General features: G+C 31.0%; 1 protein-coding gene across 9 annotated transcripts in view; it reads left to right on the forward strand.

Annotated features, from left to right (window-relative positions):
• The first annotated feature begins 712 nt into the window (after positions 1 to 712).
• The window catches only part of col17a1a (collagen, type XVII, alpha 1a), a 38115-nt gene continuing 17272 nt past the window's right edge, over positions 713 to 21555 (forward strand). For 4 of the 9 annotated variants that reach the window (XM_087235756.1, XM_087235758.1, XM_087235759.1 and 1 more), the window contains exons 1-20: positions 728 to 875; positions 6216 to 6292; positions 7023 to 7079; positions 7299 to 7436; positions 9614 to 10081; positions 11913 to 11960; positions 13244 to 13288; positions 13413 to 13460; positions 13710 to 13844; positions 13924 to 14022; positions 16254 to 16304; positions 16391 to 16462; positions 16954 to 17007; positions 17099 to 17263; positions 18660 to 18740; positions 18824 to 18862; positions 19001 to 19132; positions 19860 to 20063; positions 20657 to 20707; positions 20807 to 20833. In XM_087235756.1, the coding sequence (XP_087091882.1) occupies positions 6229 to 6292; positions 7023 to 7079; positions 7299 to 7436; positions 9614 to 10081; positions 11913 to 11960; positions 13244 to 13288; positions 13413 to 13460; positions 13710 to 13844; positions 13924 to 14022; positions 16254 to 16304; positions 16391 to 16462; positions 16954 to 17007; positions 17099 to 17263; positions 18660 to 18740; positions 18824 to 18862; positions 19001 to 19132; positions 19860 to 20063; positions 20657 to 20707; positions 20807 to 20833 (1978 nt within the window). In that variant the 5' untranslated portion in view covers positions 728 to 875; positions 6216 to 6228. Of the gene's footprint in view, positions 876 to 5264; positions 5362 to 6215; positions 6293 to 7022; positions 7080 to 7298; positions 7437 to 9613; positions 10082 to 11912; positions 11961 to 12853; positions 13066 to 13243; positions 13289 to 13412; positions 13461 to 13709; positions 13845 to 13923; positions 14023 to 16253; positions 16305 to 16390; positions 16463 to 16953; positions 17008 to 17098; positions 17264 to 18659; positions 18741 to 18823; positions 18863 to 19000; positions 19133 to 19859; positions 20064 to 20656; positions 20708 to 20806; positions 20834 to 21555 lie in introns of those variants that run through there. The other 5 variants (XM_087235757.1, XM_087235760.1, XM_087235762.1 and 2 more) reach the window with 3 other exon arrangements.

Here is a 21555-nt window from a genome sequence, read left to right on the forward strand (position 1 = left end):
CTAGTCACAGTGACAGCTCTCGTACCTTTATTTCTGAGAGTATATAGAAGGCATTAAGCAAACTCAAAACCACCAACTTCCAACAAAGTCATTTTCAGGCTTTGATTTATTTACTAAACTCGCAACATTTCTCAGGCCAAGCTCTGACCCACACAATCAGCTTTAGCTTGGCCCACATGCCGCAGTGAATTACGGTACATGATTGGACCAAGTCTGGCTTCGGTAAATATTGCTTTGGTAAATATAATTTTGTAAATATTTGAAAGGCTATAAAAGGTTGACTTCAACTGTATATCATTTTTATGATTTAACATCATTTTTATGATTTAACATCATTTTTATGATTTAACATTTTATGATTTAACATCTTTTAACTCCTTTATAGAAATCTAATAATACAAATGGTGATGAATTTAAACAGACATCATGATATTCTCATTGCTAATAAATGGATCTCCATGTAATCCACTCTACATACGGGATGCCACTCTTTTAAACTGCATTTTCATAACCCACATATCCCCAAGTCATACTTAAAAATATAAATTCCACTTAAAGTACTTTCTCCCAGGCCATTTAAGTGGGCCGTAATGATTTCTGTTCTTTGTTTTGACAAATAAAAACTGCCTTTAGGGTACCCTTATGTGACAGCCCCCCCTGTCTTGTCAAAACTCGCCTGTAAGTGGCTCTAGGACAGAAAAAAAACTGATGCATTGCATGTAAAGCTGTAAAAAGCATGCATACCGGGTCCTGGATTACTCATCACATGTGAACGTTCCTGCTCTCAAATATAATCTCTTTTTGGGGGCACAACTTTATACAGAAGAGCTCAAGAAGAAGTAGAAGAAACTCATTTCTCTTAAATAAGAGGGCAGGTGAGTTTTTAACATGCTCTTTTCAGATGTTATGCAATACCGAGAGGCTTAAGAATCAGCATTTCTAGTTTTACCATTGTAATTGCATTGGTTTGAATTGCGTCTTCAGATATAAGGTCATGTTTGTGTGTTCACTGAAAAGTTTGGCGGTTCTGGGAACATCCAAACTGCTCATTAATAATAAAAAAAACACTGGCAATGAAAGGGTGAAATGTTTGGCACGTTGTCAGGTTTCAAACTGGAATATTCAAGGAAACAAATGTTTAGTAATTAATCTAAATAGAATAAAATATATGTTTATATTTTCCCCTTATTTCTGTTTAATGGAAAGAAGATGGGGAAGACTTTATTTTGATTGTCGTTATGGCACATTTTGTCGACTAAAAGTTTCATTGCAACTAAGTGCATAGATTTTGATGGGGACATCCATCCCTATAGAGTGCTTGTATTAAGCAGCACAAATTCTGTTTAGTGATTTTAAAAACACGAATAAAGGCTTTAAACACTTAATAACACAAAAAACAATTATTGAAGCATGATTTACATGATTTTACTGCAATCTGGCTTTGAGGAGGTATGAATGTACAGAAATTTAGAGAGGCATGTGATGCAATTAAACTGTTTTATCCCTATTATCTATTATATACTGTATGTTAACCCTTTGAGCACATCTACAGTTGAAATCTGAATTATTAACCCCCCCCCCTGAATTTTTAGCCCCATCTTTTCCCCCAATTTCTGTTTCACGAAGAGAAGATTTTTTCAACACATTTCTAAACATAATAGTTTTTATAGCTCATCTCTAATAACTGATGTATTTTATTTTTGCCATGATGACAGTAAATAATATTTGACTAGATATTTTTCAAGACACTTCTATACAGCTTAAAGTGACATTTAAAGGCTAAAGTAGATTAATTAGGTTAACTAGGCAGGTTAGGGTAATTAGGCAAGTTATTGTATAACGATGGTTTGTTCTGTAGACCAATGAAAAATGAAGGGGCTAATAATTTTTACCTTAAAATGTTTTTTTTTTTTTTATTAAAAACTGCTTTTATTCTGGCCAAAATAAAACGTTCTCCAGAAGAAAAATATGATCAGATATACTGTGAAAATTCCCTTGCTCTGTTAAACATCATTAGGCAAATATGAAATATTGGGGAAAAAAAGGAATAAAATTTTTTATATATACACACTGTAAAACCCAGCAGTCAACTTAATCAAATGAAATGAGTGTAGTTAACTTAAAATTGACTGTAAGTTATTTCCACTCATTTGAAAAGAGTTTTGAACTCAGTGTTGAAGGTAATGAGTTAATTAAATACCTCATTACTTCAGCTTAAATTGAGTATGTTCACAGTACTCATATAGATTAGTTTAACTTAAATGGTTTGTAGCAATCGGTTCCTTTAAATGGTTTGACTTGCCTGAACTTTTTGGGTTTTACAGTACTCAGTTGTTTTGAGTTCCCTTCATTTATCAGATTTTACTGTGCTCAAATTGCTTTGTTTACTTAAATGGATTAAGTTCAAAGTTTTCAATTGGATTACTTTTAAAACTTTAATAGTTTGTTGCAATCAGTTTCCCTTAAACCGTTGGATTTACAATATATATATATATCATTTTATTTAATAAAATTTAATTTACTAAAATTATTCTGTTCATTAAGGCGACATTTGTAAATAAGTCTTGTAAATAATGTAAATAATGTAATGAGACAATGTAAATAAGTCTTAAATACTTATTTATTAAATATTAATTTATTACTTATTGTATAAAGTTTCAAATAAAATGATTACTCCAGTCATTTAAGCTTTTATTACTATTACTACTACTACTACTACTACTACTACTACTACTACTAATAATAATAATAACAACAATAATAATAATAAAATAATAATAATAATAATAAATATAATTTCTGAAAGATCATGTGACTCTGAAGACTGACATAATAAAGCTGAAACTTAATTGTTAAAATCACTGGAATAAATTATTAAATGTAATTATTAACAACTTTTAAACAGTTTTTTATAGTGCAATAACATTTCACAGTTTCACTATTTTACTGTTTTTTTGATTAAATAAATGCAGCCTTGGTACACTGAAAACAATTATGTCTGCAAAATTATTTTATATGTGTTGAATTTAAACAAACAAATTCAATTCAATTAAATTTGTTTGTTTAAATTCAGCCCAAATAAATATTTTACAACCACTTAACATAGTGAATTATTAAAATTAAGTAAATCCAAGGAATCATCTTTGAATATTTTTTTTCTGTGTGAGCAGGAGAAGCTTATTTTAAAACATTTCAAAACCCTACTGACCCCGAACTTATGCCCGGTAGTGTGTGTGTGTGTGCGTGTGTGCGTGTGTGTGTGTGTGTGTGTGTGTGTGTGTGTGTGTGTGTGTGTGTATATATAACTTTTGTACTGTAACTTTTGTCATTAACACACTGAAAAAATCGTGTCCATAAAGGAAAATTCCCTTTAAGTACTGATTGTAATGTGTGTATTGTCTTTAGATGTATAATTTATGTTCAAAACATGACAGATGAAAAATGTCAGGAAACCACAAAGGCATTATACAGTAGAACAGGTACACACACACACACACACACACACACACACACACACACACGTACATAAACACCAATCATGTGTTTGCGGTGAGGGTTTAGCAGCTGTAATTTAGTTGTATAACAGATCCACTCACTTTGTTGTTTATCTGTGGTTCATTTTAGGATGTTGTAACTTAAAGTAAATCTCCTGAAAGTGAATAAATGACAGGTGGACAAATGATTAGCGTTTACAGCGGTAATGATGGCTATTACACAGCAATGGTGGTGACAAACATTGCTTTGAGTAGGTGACAATAACAGGGGTGTCAAAGGTCTGAACTGGTGACAGACGAATGTCTGGATAGACGGGTGAGCATGCAAATGGACTAAATGGAATGCAGCACTACTGTATGCCTGCTTGTGGAAATTATATTTAATATAGTGTATTGTTTTAAAATTATCAGTTTTTGATAATGCTTTTAATATAATACCATTGCTAGACATGGGGCTTATACATATATTTATTTATTTATTTGTTTATTTATTTATTTATTTGAATTATTAATTTAATATTATTATTATTATTAATATTAATAATAATAATAATAATAATAATAATAATAATAATAATAATATACTTTGATGGATGTATTATTATTATTATTATTATTAATGATATTAATAATTAGTTAATTAATTAATTAATTATTATTATTAATAATCATAAGGATAAAAGTAATATATAACAATAATAATAGTAATATTGATAGTAATAATATTTATTATTATAAGAATAATATTAATAATAATATAATAATTATAGCAATAATATTTATTTATTTGGTGGATTTATTTATTTGTTATAATATATATATATATATATATATATATATATATATATATATATATATATATATATATAAATTAATAATATATAAATAATATATATAAAATATTATTATTATTATTTATTTATTTATATATTAGATTTTTTTAAAATGTAGAATTTAAAACGATAGTTCACCCCAAAATTAAAATGTACTCACTCTCTAATATTTCCAAACTTAGTAATTATATTTAATTATTTATTAGATATTTTAATAATAATTCTACTGGACATCAGATTGATTGATTGATTGATTGATTGATTGATTGATTGATTGATTGATTGATTGATTGATTGATTGATTGATTGATTGATTTTATTATTATTGTATTTATTTATTATTATGTATTTATTTCATTTTAAACATTTAATATTTACAGTATACATGTAGCTCACCCAAAAATGGCAATTTACTCACTATTTACTCCCCTTCAAGTGGTTTCAAACCTTGATGAGTTTCTTTTCTTCTGTTGAACACAAAAGAAGATATTTTGAAGAATGCTGAAAACCTGTAACCATTGACTTCCGTTGTGGGAAAAACAAATACTATGGAATTAAATGTTTCTTCAACATATCTGCTTTTGTGGTCAACATCGACTTATCAAGGTTTGAAACAAATAAAGTGTGAGCAAATGATGACAGAATTTTAATTTTTAGGTGAACCCTGCCTTTAACAAAAATCATTGGGGTGTAAAACCTTCAAAATTCAAGAAGTGAAGTCTTTTAACTTTTAAGTATATTCAATACAGCTATAAAATAAAAAATCTGACCACTTTTCGCAGTGAACACAAAAGTAATTGCATTCAGATGCTCCGTGCAGTCTGGTATTAAGTGTGAGGTGAGGAAAGTTTAGCTGCTGCCTTCAGGAGAACTTCAGGTTTAAACTTGTTAGCTCCAGATGTGTTTAAAACGGCTTGAAAACGAAGCTGCAAAGTCTTTTTTTTATGAGGGGAGCTGGGATTGAACTTGAACTGAAAAAACATCAGTGTACTGATACAGCAGATTACCTGACATGAGACGGTAAATCACAAGTGGTAAGAGTCAATTTGTTCTAGAGGTTGTAGAGTGTGCAATTGGTATTTATTACATTTTGTAGCTTCAGAAATATGATATTCTGATACATCTGTTTGTACATCTGTAATTAAGAAATTTTGCAGTTCTCTGTATTTTTGCAACCGATTAATTGAATTAATATCCTTACAAAAAATATTTTGGCAGTATAAAGTTGAGAGTTTTTGTTTTTTTTAGCTATTTTGTTAAAAAATGCATTGCTTAAGTGTTTGCATTGTTCTTTTCTTATGTTGTTTTTCTAAATGCCTGGATAACGAAAAATAAGCAAAAAATGCTGGTGTATTAGGTATTAACTGAAGGTCTTGACTAGATTATCTATTTTAAGCAAAATGACAGTGTGGCGTATTGTAAAAGCATATGAAACAAGAAAAAATCATGATCCAAGATAAAATGATGATAATAATAATAATAAAATAATTGCTATATTTAAAAGTTGATGATTTAATAGAAAATGATTCTGCCCTCATAGAATGTGACTGTGCTCCATTATTGTAAACATTTAGAATAAAGTCCCAAGACGTACTTTTCTTGAAAATGATCCTTTACAGTAAATTCACTAATCAAATGCGATTATTCAGTTTGATGACGGTCAGCATTATTGTATGTTTAATTGAAAATCTCTGCTTGACGGTGGCTGGTTTTGGAAGAAGTATTGAACAAGTGCTGGTTGTCTTTTAACCTTTACATGTATTCTTTGAAAATAATGTTGATTAGGTTGATGTTGATTATTTTATCATATTGATGACTGACTTGCTTTATAAATGTAAAGTAAATGAGTAAAAAAAGGAAATAAAAGGAGTTAATCTCTGTTTTGCAGTGGTTAACATGGAATGGACAAGCTAACAACAACCAAGATTGTTAAAGTTGAGGGGGGATCTGGAGGATCTGGAAAAGGTGAGTGCAAAATAAATTAATAAATAAATAAATAAACAAAATAATATATATATATATATATATATATATATATATATATATATATATATATATATATATATATATATATATATAATATTATATTTTTATTATTTTAATTATATATATATTTTAATTATTTAATTTTTTTAAAGTGTTTGCATTTATTCATTTAGTAGACACATAAAGCTACTTAAAGTTATAAAAAATAAGGAAATATATATATATTGTATAGAATATATTATGTATGCTATATTGTAATATATATATATATATATAATATATCTTATTCAAAAGAACTTTTTTTAATAAATGTTCTAAAAGTTTTAAAGACTTTAATGATTTATGCTAATAAAGATGACTTATATTTACAGAGTGTACAGATATATACAGTTAAAGACAAAATTATATTTAAAAATATAATAAATAGATTTTTTTTATAAATAAATTTTTATAACTTTTCAACTATTTTCCTGAAAACAAAAACAAATCGCACCATGAACATCTTGCATCTTATTGCTCTGGGTGTATGATAGGGCCATCCCTGTATGTTTTAAAATCAATCAATCTCCTTTCTGTTAAGCAGCACTTGGGAACCATTTGAACAAGAATACAAATTTCACAAGAGGGCTAATAAATGTGTTGTCATCTTCAACTGTACTAGCTGCGAAATTAAAATTAATTTGTTCTTTTGATGTAAAAAAAATCACAGAAATCCAGAAACATACAGAAACTGTGACGACTACAAGACTGACATCTCTACCGCCAAGTAGGTTTACCTGCAGCTTCTAACAATAACAGCAGTTGTAATTGACTATCCTGTAATCCTTTTAAAAAAGTCAGTAAACCCATAGACTTACCTTTTATAATTACTCTCATAGTTTGTTTACTTATTAATTAAATGCAACAAGTTTGCTCTCTTTTTTCAAGTAAAGTCAACTAATGGCTTTTTACAGTGTGTTGAATGTGATGTGGTGTGTCCCTACAGAAGCCCACAGCGGCCAGCAGATACTGACCTCCATCGGGAACGGCTCAGGATCTGCAGGAGGAGCTGTTTTGCTGGAGAAGAAGTTCATCACTCACAGCAGCGCTGAAGGAGGAGCTTCCAGGAGTTATGTCATATCATGTGAGTCCACCAATTATCCAGCTTAATGTGCGATTAGATGACTGCTGAAATGATCATATTATAAAATGCATGAATATTTAAAACTTTTGAAAATGATTTATTTACAAAGCAGACTGTGTATTTTGGAATGCAAATGTTTAATTGTATGTATACACACACACACAGACACGCACACACACACACACACACACACACACACACACACAAACACACACAGTTGAAGTCAGAATTATTAGCTTCCTGAATTATTTTTTCCCCAATTTCTGTTTAAATAATAGTTTGAATAACTCATTTCTAATAACTGATTTATTTTATCTTTATCATAATGACAGTAAATAATATTTGACTAGATATTTTTGAAGACACTTCTATACAGCCTAAAGTGACATTTAAAAGCTTAACTAGGTTAATTAGTTTAATAAGCAGGTTAGGGTAGTTAGGCAAGTTATTGTATAACGATGGTTTGTTCTGTAGACTATCGAAAAATGTATAGCTTAAAGGGACTAATAATTATGACCTTAAAATGCATTTAAAAAAATTAAAAACTGCTTTTATTCTAGCCGAAATAAAACAATAAGACTTTCTCCAGAAGAAAAAATATTATCAGACATACTGTAAAAATTTCCTTGCTCTGTAAAACTTCATTTGGGAAATATTAAAAAAAAAAAAAAAAAAACAATTCAAAGGGGGGCTAATAATTCTGACTTCAACTATATATATGTGTGTGTGTGAGAGATACTAAAGACTGAAGTAATCAAGCTGAAAATAACAAACAAGGCATTTATATATTTTTTATTACAATTTTGAACAAATGATCAAATAAATGCAGCCTTGATCAGCAGATAAAAACAATATATATGTATATTTCTGTATGCTTGTGTGGGTGGGTGAGTGTGTTATTGCGTGGTTGTTTTTTTTTAGGATATACATAAAAATTATATGCTGTCTTTAAATTTTATTATATATACATATATACCATTTACATCGTATTTATGCTTACTAATATTTATAATTAGTAATATATGGTAATATATTTAAAATTAGTAATTTTTTTGTAATTTTTTATAATTTTAGTACTAAAAAGTTTTAAATGTTTAGTTACATCCCAGAAAACCAAACCAGAAAGCAAAATTTCCAAGCTGAAATAAATACCTCCTATACTTGCTGAAACAAAATAAGTGTTGATGAGATTTTCTTTTTATTTCTGTTGCTGTTTCTTTAAATAAAAGTAGCAAATTAAATGAAAAGTAGCACACGTAATTAAAAAGAACACATTTTACAATAAAATTTAATTATTTTAATCACTGAGCTTCTTGATTCTCTGCAGCCTCCTCATTTGGAGATTCGAAAATGTATCTATAATAAGTAATATAATTAGTAGCATACTTAAAATTGGTACTATTTCAAATTGATTTAGTAATTTTAGTACAAAATAATTTAGTTTGTTTTCTACATCCCAGTTAACCAAATTACAATATCTCATATACTAGCTAAAATATACTAGCAAGTGTTGATTAGATTTTGATTTTATTTCTGTCGCTGTTTCTTTAATTAAAAGCATTCAATTAAATTATATTTACAACATTTTAATTAACTTAATTAAAAATAACACATTTTATGGCTTTAAATTATTTTAAAATACTGAGCTTCTTGCTTCTCTGCAGCCTCCTCATCTGGAAGTTCGGAAATTACATTTTGTAATTGAATTTCATTGTATTGTTACATATATTTACCATTTACATCATGTGCATACCTAGCAATATCAATAACTAGCAATATAATTAGTAACATATTTAAAATTGTTATTATGTTTGTTTGATGTAGTAATATTTGTACTAAATAATTCAGTTTGGTTTCCCAGCACTGGGTTGCAGCTGGAAGGGCATCGGCTGTGTAAAACATATGCTGGATAAGTTGGCCAGTCATTCTACTGTGGCGACCCCAGATAAATAAAGCGACCAAGCCGAAGGATATGAATGCATTTAGTTTGTTTTCTACATCACAGTGAACCGAATATATTCCTAGCTGAAATAAAATGTGTCGATTAGATTTTCTTTTATTTCTGTTGCCGTTTCTTTCATTAAAACTATTAAATCAAATTAAATTAAAAGTGACGTAATTAAAAGTAAAACATTTGTACAGTTTTAATTAATTTTAAGAACTGAACATCTCTGCAGCCTCCTCATCTGGAAGTTCAGCCAGCAGCAGCTCAGGAGCAGGATCTGTGATCAGTGGATTTGACGGTATATCTGGCGAAATCAGTGTAACCGGACCGATCACTAGCTCTACGGTTAAAAGCTCTACATCTGCAGTTAAAAGCTCTAGCGTGGTCTCTACCTCCATCACATCCTCGTCAGCCGCAGGCGGAGAGCTTTCCTCTGGATACGGCTCCATCTCCTCATCCTCCTCCGAGTTCGTGTCTGGTTCCTCAGGAGGATCCATCAGTACTTCTGAAGGCAGCATGAGTAAATCTAGAAGCGGTGGAGGATCATCTGCAGTCATGTCTGGCGAAGGAACATCCAGCTCCAAGACTGTGTCCAAATTCAGCTCCTCGTCCCCTAGTGGAACAAGGAAAGGTTTGAGTTACAGCACAGTTCCTACTGAGAGGAAGACCATTATGAACATTACCACAGGAGGATATGAGGGTAAGATCATGACCTCTGACCTGTGGTTCATGTAGAGTTCAAGAGAATTTCACATTGTAATGTTTATATTAATTTTCACCACACTGAAATCTGCTAGATCAGGGGTCACCAACATGGCCTGTTCTAAAACTAGCTCACCATAGCACCACATACGAGTAAGCCGCATCTAATATTTTTATAGGTATTCTTTTTAAATCACACTTGCATTGGTGTAAATTTGAAAATTACTTTAAGTTATAAATTAAAAAAAAGCTTTAAAAACTATTTCAGACAAATGAAGTGTTGCATATTGATATTTTTCTAACTTGTTAAATCATTGTTGACAACTACTGTGAGAAATCATTAACATGATCAATGTCTTCACATAGATGAATATTATTAATTATTAATAATAACATATAATTAAAAGTAAATGAAGGAAAATTTGTTATTTAATAACTGGTAGCCCTTCACACAAATCGGTACTCAAGAAGTAGCTCTCAGTTTCCAAAAGGTTGGTGACCCCTGTGCTAGATGGTAATGCAAGTTACATATATGGCATCAGTTGAAGTCAGAATGTGCAGTTATTTGTTCTCCAACTGCTGGAATCATAAATATGTGCATAATACACTACCTGTGACAAATGTTTTGATGCTTATCAATGTATTAGAAGCAACAAACAATAACTTGACTTCTAGTTGATCATTTGGTATCAGAAGTGCCTTTTAATTATTTAATTAGCACAGTAAGGTCTGACTTTGCTTAGACAAAAGTCCTGTCACTTAACAGAAATAATGTACAGTATAGAATATAAAGTCATGCTGAAGTGGAGAAAGAATGAATATTGTGTATGACTCCCATGAGCTTGGAGGACTGCATCCATACATCTCTGCAATGACTCAAATCACTTATTTATAAAGTCATCTGGAATGGCAAAGAAAGCGTTCCTGCAGGACTCCCAGAGTTTGGATTCATCTTTAAAGGCTTCTCCTTCATCTTACCCCAGACATGCTCAATAATGTTCATGTCTGATGACTGGGCTGGCCAATCCTGGAGCATCTTGACCTTCTTTGCTTTCAGGAATTTTGATGTGGAGGCTGAAGTATGAGAAGGAGTGCTATCCTGCTGAAGAATTTGCCCTCTCCTGTGATTTTAATGTAATGGGCAGCACAAATGTCTTGATACCTCAGGCTGTTGTTGTTGCCATCCACTCTGCAGATCTCTCGCACGCCCCCATACTGAATGTAACCCCATTTACCAAACTTGACTGATTTCTGTGAGAATCTTGGGTCCATGTGGGTTCCGGTAGGTCTTCTGCAGTATTTGTGATGATTGGGATGCAGTTCAACACATGATTCATCTGAGAAATCTTCTGCCACTTTTCCAAATGATCAACTAGAAGTCAAGTTATTATTTTTTGCTCTTACAACTAAGATCAACGACAAGACTTTTGTTAGGTAGTGTATATGTTTAAATATCAGCTTGAATTTTATATATGTTCATATATGGCCACATACTAAAAAATATTAATATATATATAAAATATATTTGAACATATTTGTAATTCCAATTTTTGTAAACAAAATATACGTCAGCAGGCATTTTTGCAATCTTTTGAAAAATATCTAAATATGGCATATTTTATATATGTCAAATCTAAACTTATATCTCCTTGTGTCAGATTTCTATATGGGTCATGAATCATGTTTTTTGATAACTTTTCAATGAGAACAATATTTAGGAATATGATTACAAATTATACTTTTGCAAATAAACTCTTCCTTTGTTTTAATAATCTGTGACATTACAGTATATTAATTTGATGTAATGAGCGATGTGGTTATTTTTTTAGGGAGCTCCAGTGGCAATTCCTCCCCTGAGTACATAAAGAAAGAGTACGGTATGTTTGGTATTTTGTTTCTGAAGTAACTTCGCTAATAAAAATACACTTTTCATTACTTGCAGTATTAATATTATTATTATTATTGTTATTATTATTATTATTATTATTATTGTTATGATTATTATTATAGTTATTATTACATTAATAAACCAGAAGCCATTTTCCTATCTCAGTTGACTTAGACGATGTTTATTTTTATGAACTTTGATGTTTGGGTGGGACTTATTTAAAAGTTTTGTTATTTAGAAAAGTAGCTAAGAGCTTTATAAGCGATATATTTGTGAATGCTTCGCTCTGTTTATATTATGCTTTAGGTAGAAGGCCGTGTTGCCAAATTGGGTGGTTTCCTACCTAATTGTATAGCATTGAATTTGATTGTGCAGGTATTGGCGGGCTGAAAAAATCGGGGCAGTTTTGAAACATAAATTTTATATCCAACTTATTTAACAAAACATAACTGTGTACTCCTACTCCATTCAGTTATTAGTGGCTGCCATTGCATAGCGCAAACCGCATGGGCCCACCCTGCACGAGGTGGTAAAGGAAAACTCACAGGTTTATCATGACACTTTTATCGATCATTTTTTTCCACAATTGATAGCAAGAACAAACATAGAAGCGTTGTCTCATTGCCTTAGGCAGCGCCTAAATATGTTCAAAAGAATTTAAAACGCCAAATGGGATGAATTTATACCCCATTTCTAAAGTAAAACATACTCTAATCTACACATAAGTGCAGTGTGTGTGTGAGAGGGGGCAGTGTGTCGATGTGATGAGGTTGTGTTCTGCCTGCTGGTGTTAAAATAAATTAAATAAAACATTTATCTAATATGTTGGCCGTTTTTGTGTGCTTGGGCGGGTTTTGAACAACTTTTGGGTTGGAAAAAGTCAGTTAAGTTACATCTGGCAACACTGGTAGAAGGAGGAATAGGCCTATAGTGTTGGATCATTTGGACAAAAAACGTGGTGAAAGATGAATCGTCATAACATGCAAATATACAGCCTGCTAAAGTATTACATTATTAAATTATTTAATAGTTATTTTGATATTATTCCTGTTAACATTTGGAATGACAGACGCTTCTGAAAGGACAAACAAAAGGTCGACGCGTTGTAAATATGTAATTTAAAGCCTGTCTTCAAGGTTATAGTATACTAACTAAGCAGCTTACCAGTCCCGTTGTTGATGTTGTTATAATCATCTCAACCATTCAATGTTTAATCCGTTGAACTTTATTTTCTCGATATTCAACTTGGTTTTTTTTTTTGTTTATTTGCAGTTTCCACTAGCAGTGCTGCCACCAGAGGGCGCACTCAAACACGAGGTATTTATCATTTAAAACCTACTAAAAACTTCACAACAGTCTTAAATTTTAATTCGAAAATATAAAAATAATTTCTCGCCCAGTTTATGTCTTATTAATAATCCCAATGTTGTCTTTTTTTCAGAGAGTGAGATCAGAGCCAGACTGCAGAGCGCCTCGCCCTCCGCTAGATGTCAGTGTTGCTCGTTTTCAATCAGCGTGGTTATTTACTCAGCCTCACAATGCAAATAATCCAAAATATTTATAATATTTTGTCATATTTTAATGTTTTCCACTTATTTAAATTCTATTTTGTATATGTCATTCAGTAATATAACGATTGTACATGACGACATTGTGCATTTGGGCATTTTTTTGTTTGTATGTAGCCTACTTCTTTATCATCAATCAATTTATATTCAGTTTCTCATCTAATTTATAGGGACAGAGTTGGATGATGTGAAGAGATTACTGAAGGGAAGTCGCTCTGGGAGCATCAGTCCACCACGTTCTCCCACCAGCACTCTCCCTATCCCCAAAAAAGCCAGCATTGACGTACGCCACGAGAGCCAGTCAGGTAAAACTCAGGCACACAGAGATACATACACTTGTGTGTTGATACACATACTAATAATTCATTAATATGTGTCTTTCAGGCTTTGATGGCACAGTTTTGGATGCTGGATTCAGTGGATATTACACCAATCCCAACAATCTCAGTTACACCACATTGCAACAACCATCATCACCCACAGGTCAAACACATGTGGTTGTGTGCATGCGAGTCGAAATAATCAGTAATAAACTGTAAAAAATGCTGGGTTCCACACAATTGCTCAATGTTATCCCAACACAAATGGATTAAGTTGACTTAATCTCTTTTAATGCTAATGGATAGAACAAAAAATAATTAAGTTGTCCCTAAAAACAGTCTTAAAGTAGTGTTGGTTCAACTCATATTAGATAAGTAGAATAAACAAGCAACAGTGTATGAAGAGATTAAAAAATAATGAAAGGAAGAACGTGCTAATATTTTCTATTGCAATTCAGAGAAACAAATCAGATTTTTGAGATTTAAAGATCAGAATTACAAGAATGTTTTATTCATTATAATTTAACAATTAAGATTTTTTTTCTCTCTGAATTCTGACATATTGCAGTTTTGTTGAAGCTTGTTTCAGCCATGAAATGAAAGGAATGCAATAGTTGTTGCATTGATTTTTATCTTACAATTTTGATGTTTTTTATAGGTATGAGTGTTATGCATCTTAAAATTCAGAGCTTTTATCTATAATTATTTTTAGACTTTTTCTTACAATGGAAAATTTAAAATGTACAGTAGGTGACACTTTAATATGAGCATTACCGCCGCACCTTGTACCGCCGCCGCTCTAAAGGAGTAAGAACGTGTTTTTTTAGGTATTTTTTAAGCAACTATGCTGCCAGGAGGCACAAAGGGACAGGATGCGAATGGCCAGAAATAGCCTATACATTAGCTATAAATACTCTGCTACTTTAATAAATACAAAGCATTATGATTCCTTCATTAGTCATTAAATAGACAACTAGGCTAAGCTACATTATTTAAAGGCATTCGTTATGACATTGATAGGATCAAACTTATGATTAATTTTTAATATTAAGATATTTTCGATGAAATTTAAATTGATATTTTTCTGCCAATGTTGCTATTAAACACTTCGCCTGAACATGCTGCCAGCAGCTGTGAAGCAGTGAAGCATTAATTAAATCCTTATTTTCCAAAGAGCAGAACAAATCGTCATCGCACAGTTAGACGGCCACAAAACAAAAATATAATTCGTAAAATTTTCTTGGAAAAAAAGGAACGCAATAGTAGTTTCAACTTTTTATCTTACAATTTTTATGTTACTTTTTTTAGTTATGAGTGTTATGCATCTTAAAATTTAGAGTTTTATCTATAAATATTGTGGTAACACTTTACAATAAGGTTCATTAGTTAATGCATTTACTAACATAAACTAATCATAAACAACACATGTACAGCATTTACTAATCATAATTGAACAATTACTAATGCATTAATAACATCCAACTCCATGCGTGTTAACATTAGTTAATGTACCATGAGTTAACATGAACTAACAATGAACTACTGTATTTTCATTAACTAATGTTAACTAACATGAACAGATACAGTAATTCATGTATTGTTCATTGTTTGTTCATGTTAGTAAATACATTAATTAACATTAACTAATGAACCTTATTGTACAGTGTGACCAATATGTTTAGACATTTTCTGACAATGGAAAATTTAAAATGCATCATACATCTTGCCGTTCTGAAAAAAGGTATTGCATTCACAGCAAAAATGTTAGCTGTTAATATATTAACTAAGAATCATTATTAATATGAACTTAGACCATAAAAAATGCAGGCTTCTACACAAATCTTTTATGTAGTCCAAATGCAAATCGATTAAGTTAAATTATTATTACATTTATTTTTACAAATTTAAGTGGATTGAACATAAAACAATTAGGTTGTTCTAAAAAACACAAAATTATGTTTTTTCAGCTCATTTTAAATAAGTAGTTTAAAGAAGAAACAAAAAAAATGTTTTTTTAAACGCAGAATTATGAGATATAAATGCAGGATAAAAAGACAAAACCTCGAAGTTTTACATTATTGCAGCAATTTTGAGTTCATATCAAAATAATTTTGACATTTTTATGTTACCTTTGCAGAAAAACTGAATTGTTAAATATAAACTAAGAATTTCATGAAAAAAGTCGAACAATTAATAGCTTTGTTGCTAATTTGCCATCACATGCGCTTTAATCGTTACACGTATATTGCTATTGTATCTAATTATAACCATGAGATTAAAATGTACAATTTATTTTAATTTTATTTTAACGTATCTACTTTTTTTTTCATTTTTTATTTCCATGCCGAAAATGTGCTTCAGTTAACACAATGCACGTGTTTTTTTTTGTTTCAGGCGGCATGCAAAACAATCTGACCCTCAGTTCATCTGCCCTTGATACTACAGGTTATTACATTGAGCAGTTCACACAACAACACACTAAAATACATGAAATATTTTACAATTTCCAACAACATCTGTGTTCTTCTCAGTGTATGGGATGCAGAATAACCTGTCTACATCTGGCGGTGCTATGATGGCTAATGGAAGGTGCACTGGCTATGGTAAACTCAATCTTATCTCACTTCAATACTGTGCTTATTTTAAATGTTAAAACACATTTTTTAAATGTTAATACAAGACACTAAAGAATACTAATGGGGCAGCAAGGTGGCAGTGGTTAGTACTGTTGCCTCACAGCAAGAAAGTCACTGGTTTGACTCTCAGCTGGGCTAGTTAGCATTTCTATGTGGAGTTTGCATGTTCTCAATGTGTTTGTGTGGGTTTCCTTCCAGGTGCTCCGGTTTCCCCCATAGTCCAAAGACATGTGCTATAGGTGAACTGAACAAACTAAATTGGCCGTAGTGTTTGAGTGCATGTGTGGATATGAGAGTGTATGGGTGTTTTTTAGCATCCGCTGTGTAAAACATATACCGAAATAGTTGACGGTTCATTCCGCTGTGGCAACCCCTGATAAATAAGAGACTAAGCTGAAGCAAAACGAACTAATTAATGAATGAATGATATTTTAAGAATTTATTATGGCTAATTTCAGTGTATGGGGTCCCGAAAAATGTTGGCAGCGCTGGATTGGCCACTACTATTTCTGGTAATACTCTAGTGATTTTACTTTAAAATGTAGAAGTTACTATATTATACTATATTGATGATTCTGTATTTCTTTTCAATGACATTTGCAGCTATTCCAAGCAGTCCTATCACCGCTGATGACGTGTTTATGAAAGATGGCAAGTTAATTGCGATTGGGAAGGAAAATGTAGCGGCTAAGACAGAGACCGAGAGGCTGATCATGTCCAAAAACACTGGCAAACAGTTCGTCCCTTCATCCTTCAATGCTGGAGCAGGTAGACACGACAGGCTGCACTGTAAATCCAATATGTGACAATTAACATGTTAATATTTTGTGATTCTCAAGTGTCTTTACAACTGTGTTTACGTTTGATGTTGAAAATTCAACTATACAGTTGAACAAAGTGACTTTTGTTGACATTTTATTGACGTATACAATCATACTGTATATAGAAAAATAAATCTGTAAATGTGCTGAAAGTTTATTACAAGGTTTTTGTAGAGTAATATACAACCCCAACACAGACAATCTATCAATTAAACTATTAAAAATGCTAATAAAAGTTACTTTTTTTTGTACTTTTAAAGGTTAAAATTTGTTGGAAGAAAGATCAAGATCCCATAATGTAATTCGAAAGCATAAATAAATGTGGAAAAATAAATAAAATGTATCACAGAAAACAGAAAATTACTAATTTAAGGATGTTTTTTAATATGTAGGTGCTTAACTTATAATTATTATTAGTCTTAAACATCACTACATTGCCATGTGACAAATATTCACACGTTCACAAATATTGTCACTTAATGTTACAACAGATAAAGTCACACGAAACATATATTACAATAAACTACCACAATATTACAAACTGTAAAAATATTATCCCAACATCACAATTGTGTCTTATTTAAACCAATAATGTTGCACATTATCACAATGGATTCAGTTATTACAAATATATTACAATATTTTTAAAACATGATATTATGTTGTTATTACAGTATGAAATAATACATACAAAAAGTAAAGTGTTAAAAAAAATATCACAACATCGCAATATTTTGAAACATTTTATTTTATACATTTCTATTCTATTCTATTCTATTCTATTCTATTCTATTCTATTCTATTCTATTCTATTCCTGACATTATATTATATTATATTATATTATATTATATTATATTATATTATATTATATTTATTATATTTATTATATTATATTATATTTATTATATTATATTTATCATATTTATTATATTATATTATGTTATACTATATTATATGACATTATACTATATTATATGACATTATATTATATTATATTATATTATATTTATTATATTATATTATATTATGTTATACTATATTATATGACATTATATTATATTATATTATATTATATTATATTAATTATATTTATTATATTATATTATGTTATACTATATTATATGATATTATATATTATATTATATTATATTATATTATATTATATTATATTTATTATATTATATTTATTATGTTGTATTATGTTATACTATATGACATGATATTATATGATATGATATTTTATTATATTATATTACATTATATTATATTACATTATATTACATTACATTATATAATATTATATTAAAATTTATTATATTATATTATGTTTCTTCTATTACAGACACGTTTTCTGAAGATTCACTCAAGAGGGAGAAAAAGATGATCTCGAGCGCCACAGATCCACAGACCACCACCATTACTGGTACATTCAGAAAAATCCCTGACAGTACAAACTAATCCTCTATTAATATTCAATCATTAAAACTGTCATTAATCTGCTTTCAGGTTCCAAATCCTCAACAAAAAACAAAGCAACATATGCAGGTAGATGTTTAACGTCACCCCATATAATTACACAATATCTACTCCCTGAACATATAAAAGTGTTATAAACCTCAGCTCGTAATGAAGATGTTATGATTTTTTGTGGCTCATAGTCTTATATTGTAATATGCCACACAGATATTCGTAAAGATGATTCCGACGGCGCTGGATGTGGATTCTGGACGTGTTGCTCGTGGTGGAAATGGCTTCTGGCTTTGTTATTTGCTCTTCTCCTTCTGCTGGGACTCCTCTGTGGACTGATCGCACTAGGTATGTTATGTTTTATTATAAAATGGATAGTTTCTGATTGGTGGAGCTGAGTTTGAAGCTGTTGTAAATTAATCTACAATCATACATGTTGCTTGGCAAACCAGAAACTGTACAAATCAGAGACTGTTCTGAAACAGAAAGGTGTAAAAACCTTGTTATGTACATCGAATAACAATAAAACAAATAAACCCTGTGATTTACAGTAAAGCTGTGGTATACTTTATGCCTAACAACACCTCTTAAAGCGATAGTTCACCTCAAAATTACAATTGACTTACTATTTTCTGACCCTCAGGTGAGTTAAGATGAATTTAGTTTCTTTATTCAGTTGAACACGAAAGAAGATACTTTGAAGAAAGCTGAGAACCTGTAGCCATTGACTTGAAATGTAGGAAAAATAATATGGAAGACTACTATGGTTTCAATTTCCAGCTTTCTTCAGCTATTTCTCCAGCTTTTCTTCAACTCTATAGTGCATTACTGTGTGTGTAAAAATGAGCGTGTATGGGTGTTTTCCAGTACTGGGTTTCAGGTGGAAGAGCATTTGCTGTGTAAAACAAATGCTGGAATAGTTGGCGGTTCATTACACTGTGGTGACCTCTGAAATAGAGACTAAGCAGAAGGAAAATGAATACAAATTAGCTGCTAAATGAAAATGTTTGTGACATTGCGTTGGATTTACAGTGGCTTGTATTTTGACAGTTTCCTGTATAATTTCTTTATCTAGGTGAGCAGCTGAGGAGGCTGAAGGCTCGTGTGGATGCTATCGATGGTGGAGGAACCTCTCCTCGAACCAGCGGTTTGAAAACTGACGACATTCCTGGGGTCCAATCTGGTAACACGATAAACCTGGGTTATGAACCTGCTGGGCAAGATTCGTTGATCCTGCAGAGAGCTATCCTGAGAGAGCTGCAGTCGGACACCATCAGAGGTGGTTGTCATATTAAAATGTTCTTGCTGCCTTTATTTTTTTGGGTTAAGTCAACAGAACTTTTCTAGCCATCTGAACTGGTTGTGGTTAGCACTGTCACCTCACAGCAAGCACTGGTTCGAGTCCCGGCTGGGCCATTTGACATTTCTGTGTGCATGTTCTCCATGTGTTGGCGTGGGTTTCCTCCGGGTGTTCCAGTTTCCCCCACAGTTCAAAGACATGTGGTATAGGTGAATTGGATTAACTAAATTAGCTGTAGTGTGCGAGTGTGTATGGGTGTTTCCCAGTACTGGGTTGTGGCTGGAAGGTCATCCACTGCGTAAAACATATGCCAAAATAGTTGGTGGTTCATTCCACTGTGGCGACTCCTAATAAATAAAGGGACTAAGCCGAAGGAAAATGAATGAAATAATGTAGTTGACACACGATTAACTTATTAAGGTTAAAGTTACTTAAAAACATTAATATTCATGATTTTTGTTATATAATTGTTTGCAGCATAGGGGGAATATACAATCTGCAGCATACAACTCTCTTGGTTAACATTAGTTAACATTTATTTACAATTCAATATTTGTTATGATTTATTATAGCATCGCTGGCAACTTCGCTCAGGGGAGAGAGAGGAGAACCTGGACCTAAAGGTAACATTTACACTATATTATATACTTACTGTAGTTTAAATTATATACTAGTGTAAAGCAGATTTACTAATGCATATGTTTAATGCAAATTTATTCTAGGAGACCAAGGGCCTCCTGGAGTTAAAGGTAAGAAATCAAACTATACAAATTCAGATGAGTTAAATTCAGATAAATTCAGAGAGTAAGGTTCCAAATAAATTGCAATATCATTCAAGACAATGTACTATACCTGAAATACTGCACAGTAATCAAAACATATCATGATATTTAAATACATCACAACACCAAGATAATTATTCCCAATTAAAAATGTATCAATCTTGTTGCACACTATTAACAATAAATCACCAGTTATCACAAATGTGTCACAATAATGTCAAGTAATTTATTTTCACAACACTGCACAAGTATCATTTGTCACACTTATTATCTCTCTATATATTTACATTTATATACTGTTGAAGTCAGAATCATTAGCCCCCCTTTGATTTTCTTTTCTTTTTTAAATGTTTCCCAAATGATGTTTAACAGAGCAAGGAAATGTTCACAGTATGTCTGATAATATTTTTCCTTCTGGAGAAACTCTTGTTTGTTTTTATTTCGGCTAGAATTAAAGCAGTTTTAATTTTTTTATAAAATATTTTAAGGTTAATATTATTAGCCCCTTTGAGCTATATTTTCTCGATATCCTACAGAACAAACCATCATTACACAATAACTTGCCTAATTTCCCTAACCTGCCTAGTTTACCTAGATAACCTGGTTAAGCTTTTAAATGTCACTTTAAGCTGTATAGATGTGTCTTGAAAAATATCTAGTAAAATATTATTTATTGTCATCATGGCAAA

Source organism: Danio rerio, chromosome 1 (genome assembly GCF_052040795.2).
Source record: "Danio rerio strain M-AB ecotype USA chromosome 1, GRCz13ab, whole genome shotgun sequence".
NCBI lineage: Eukaryota > Metazoa > Chordata > Actinopteri > Cypriniformes > Danionidae > Danio > Danio rerio.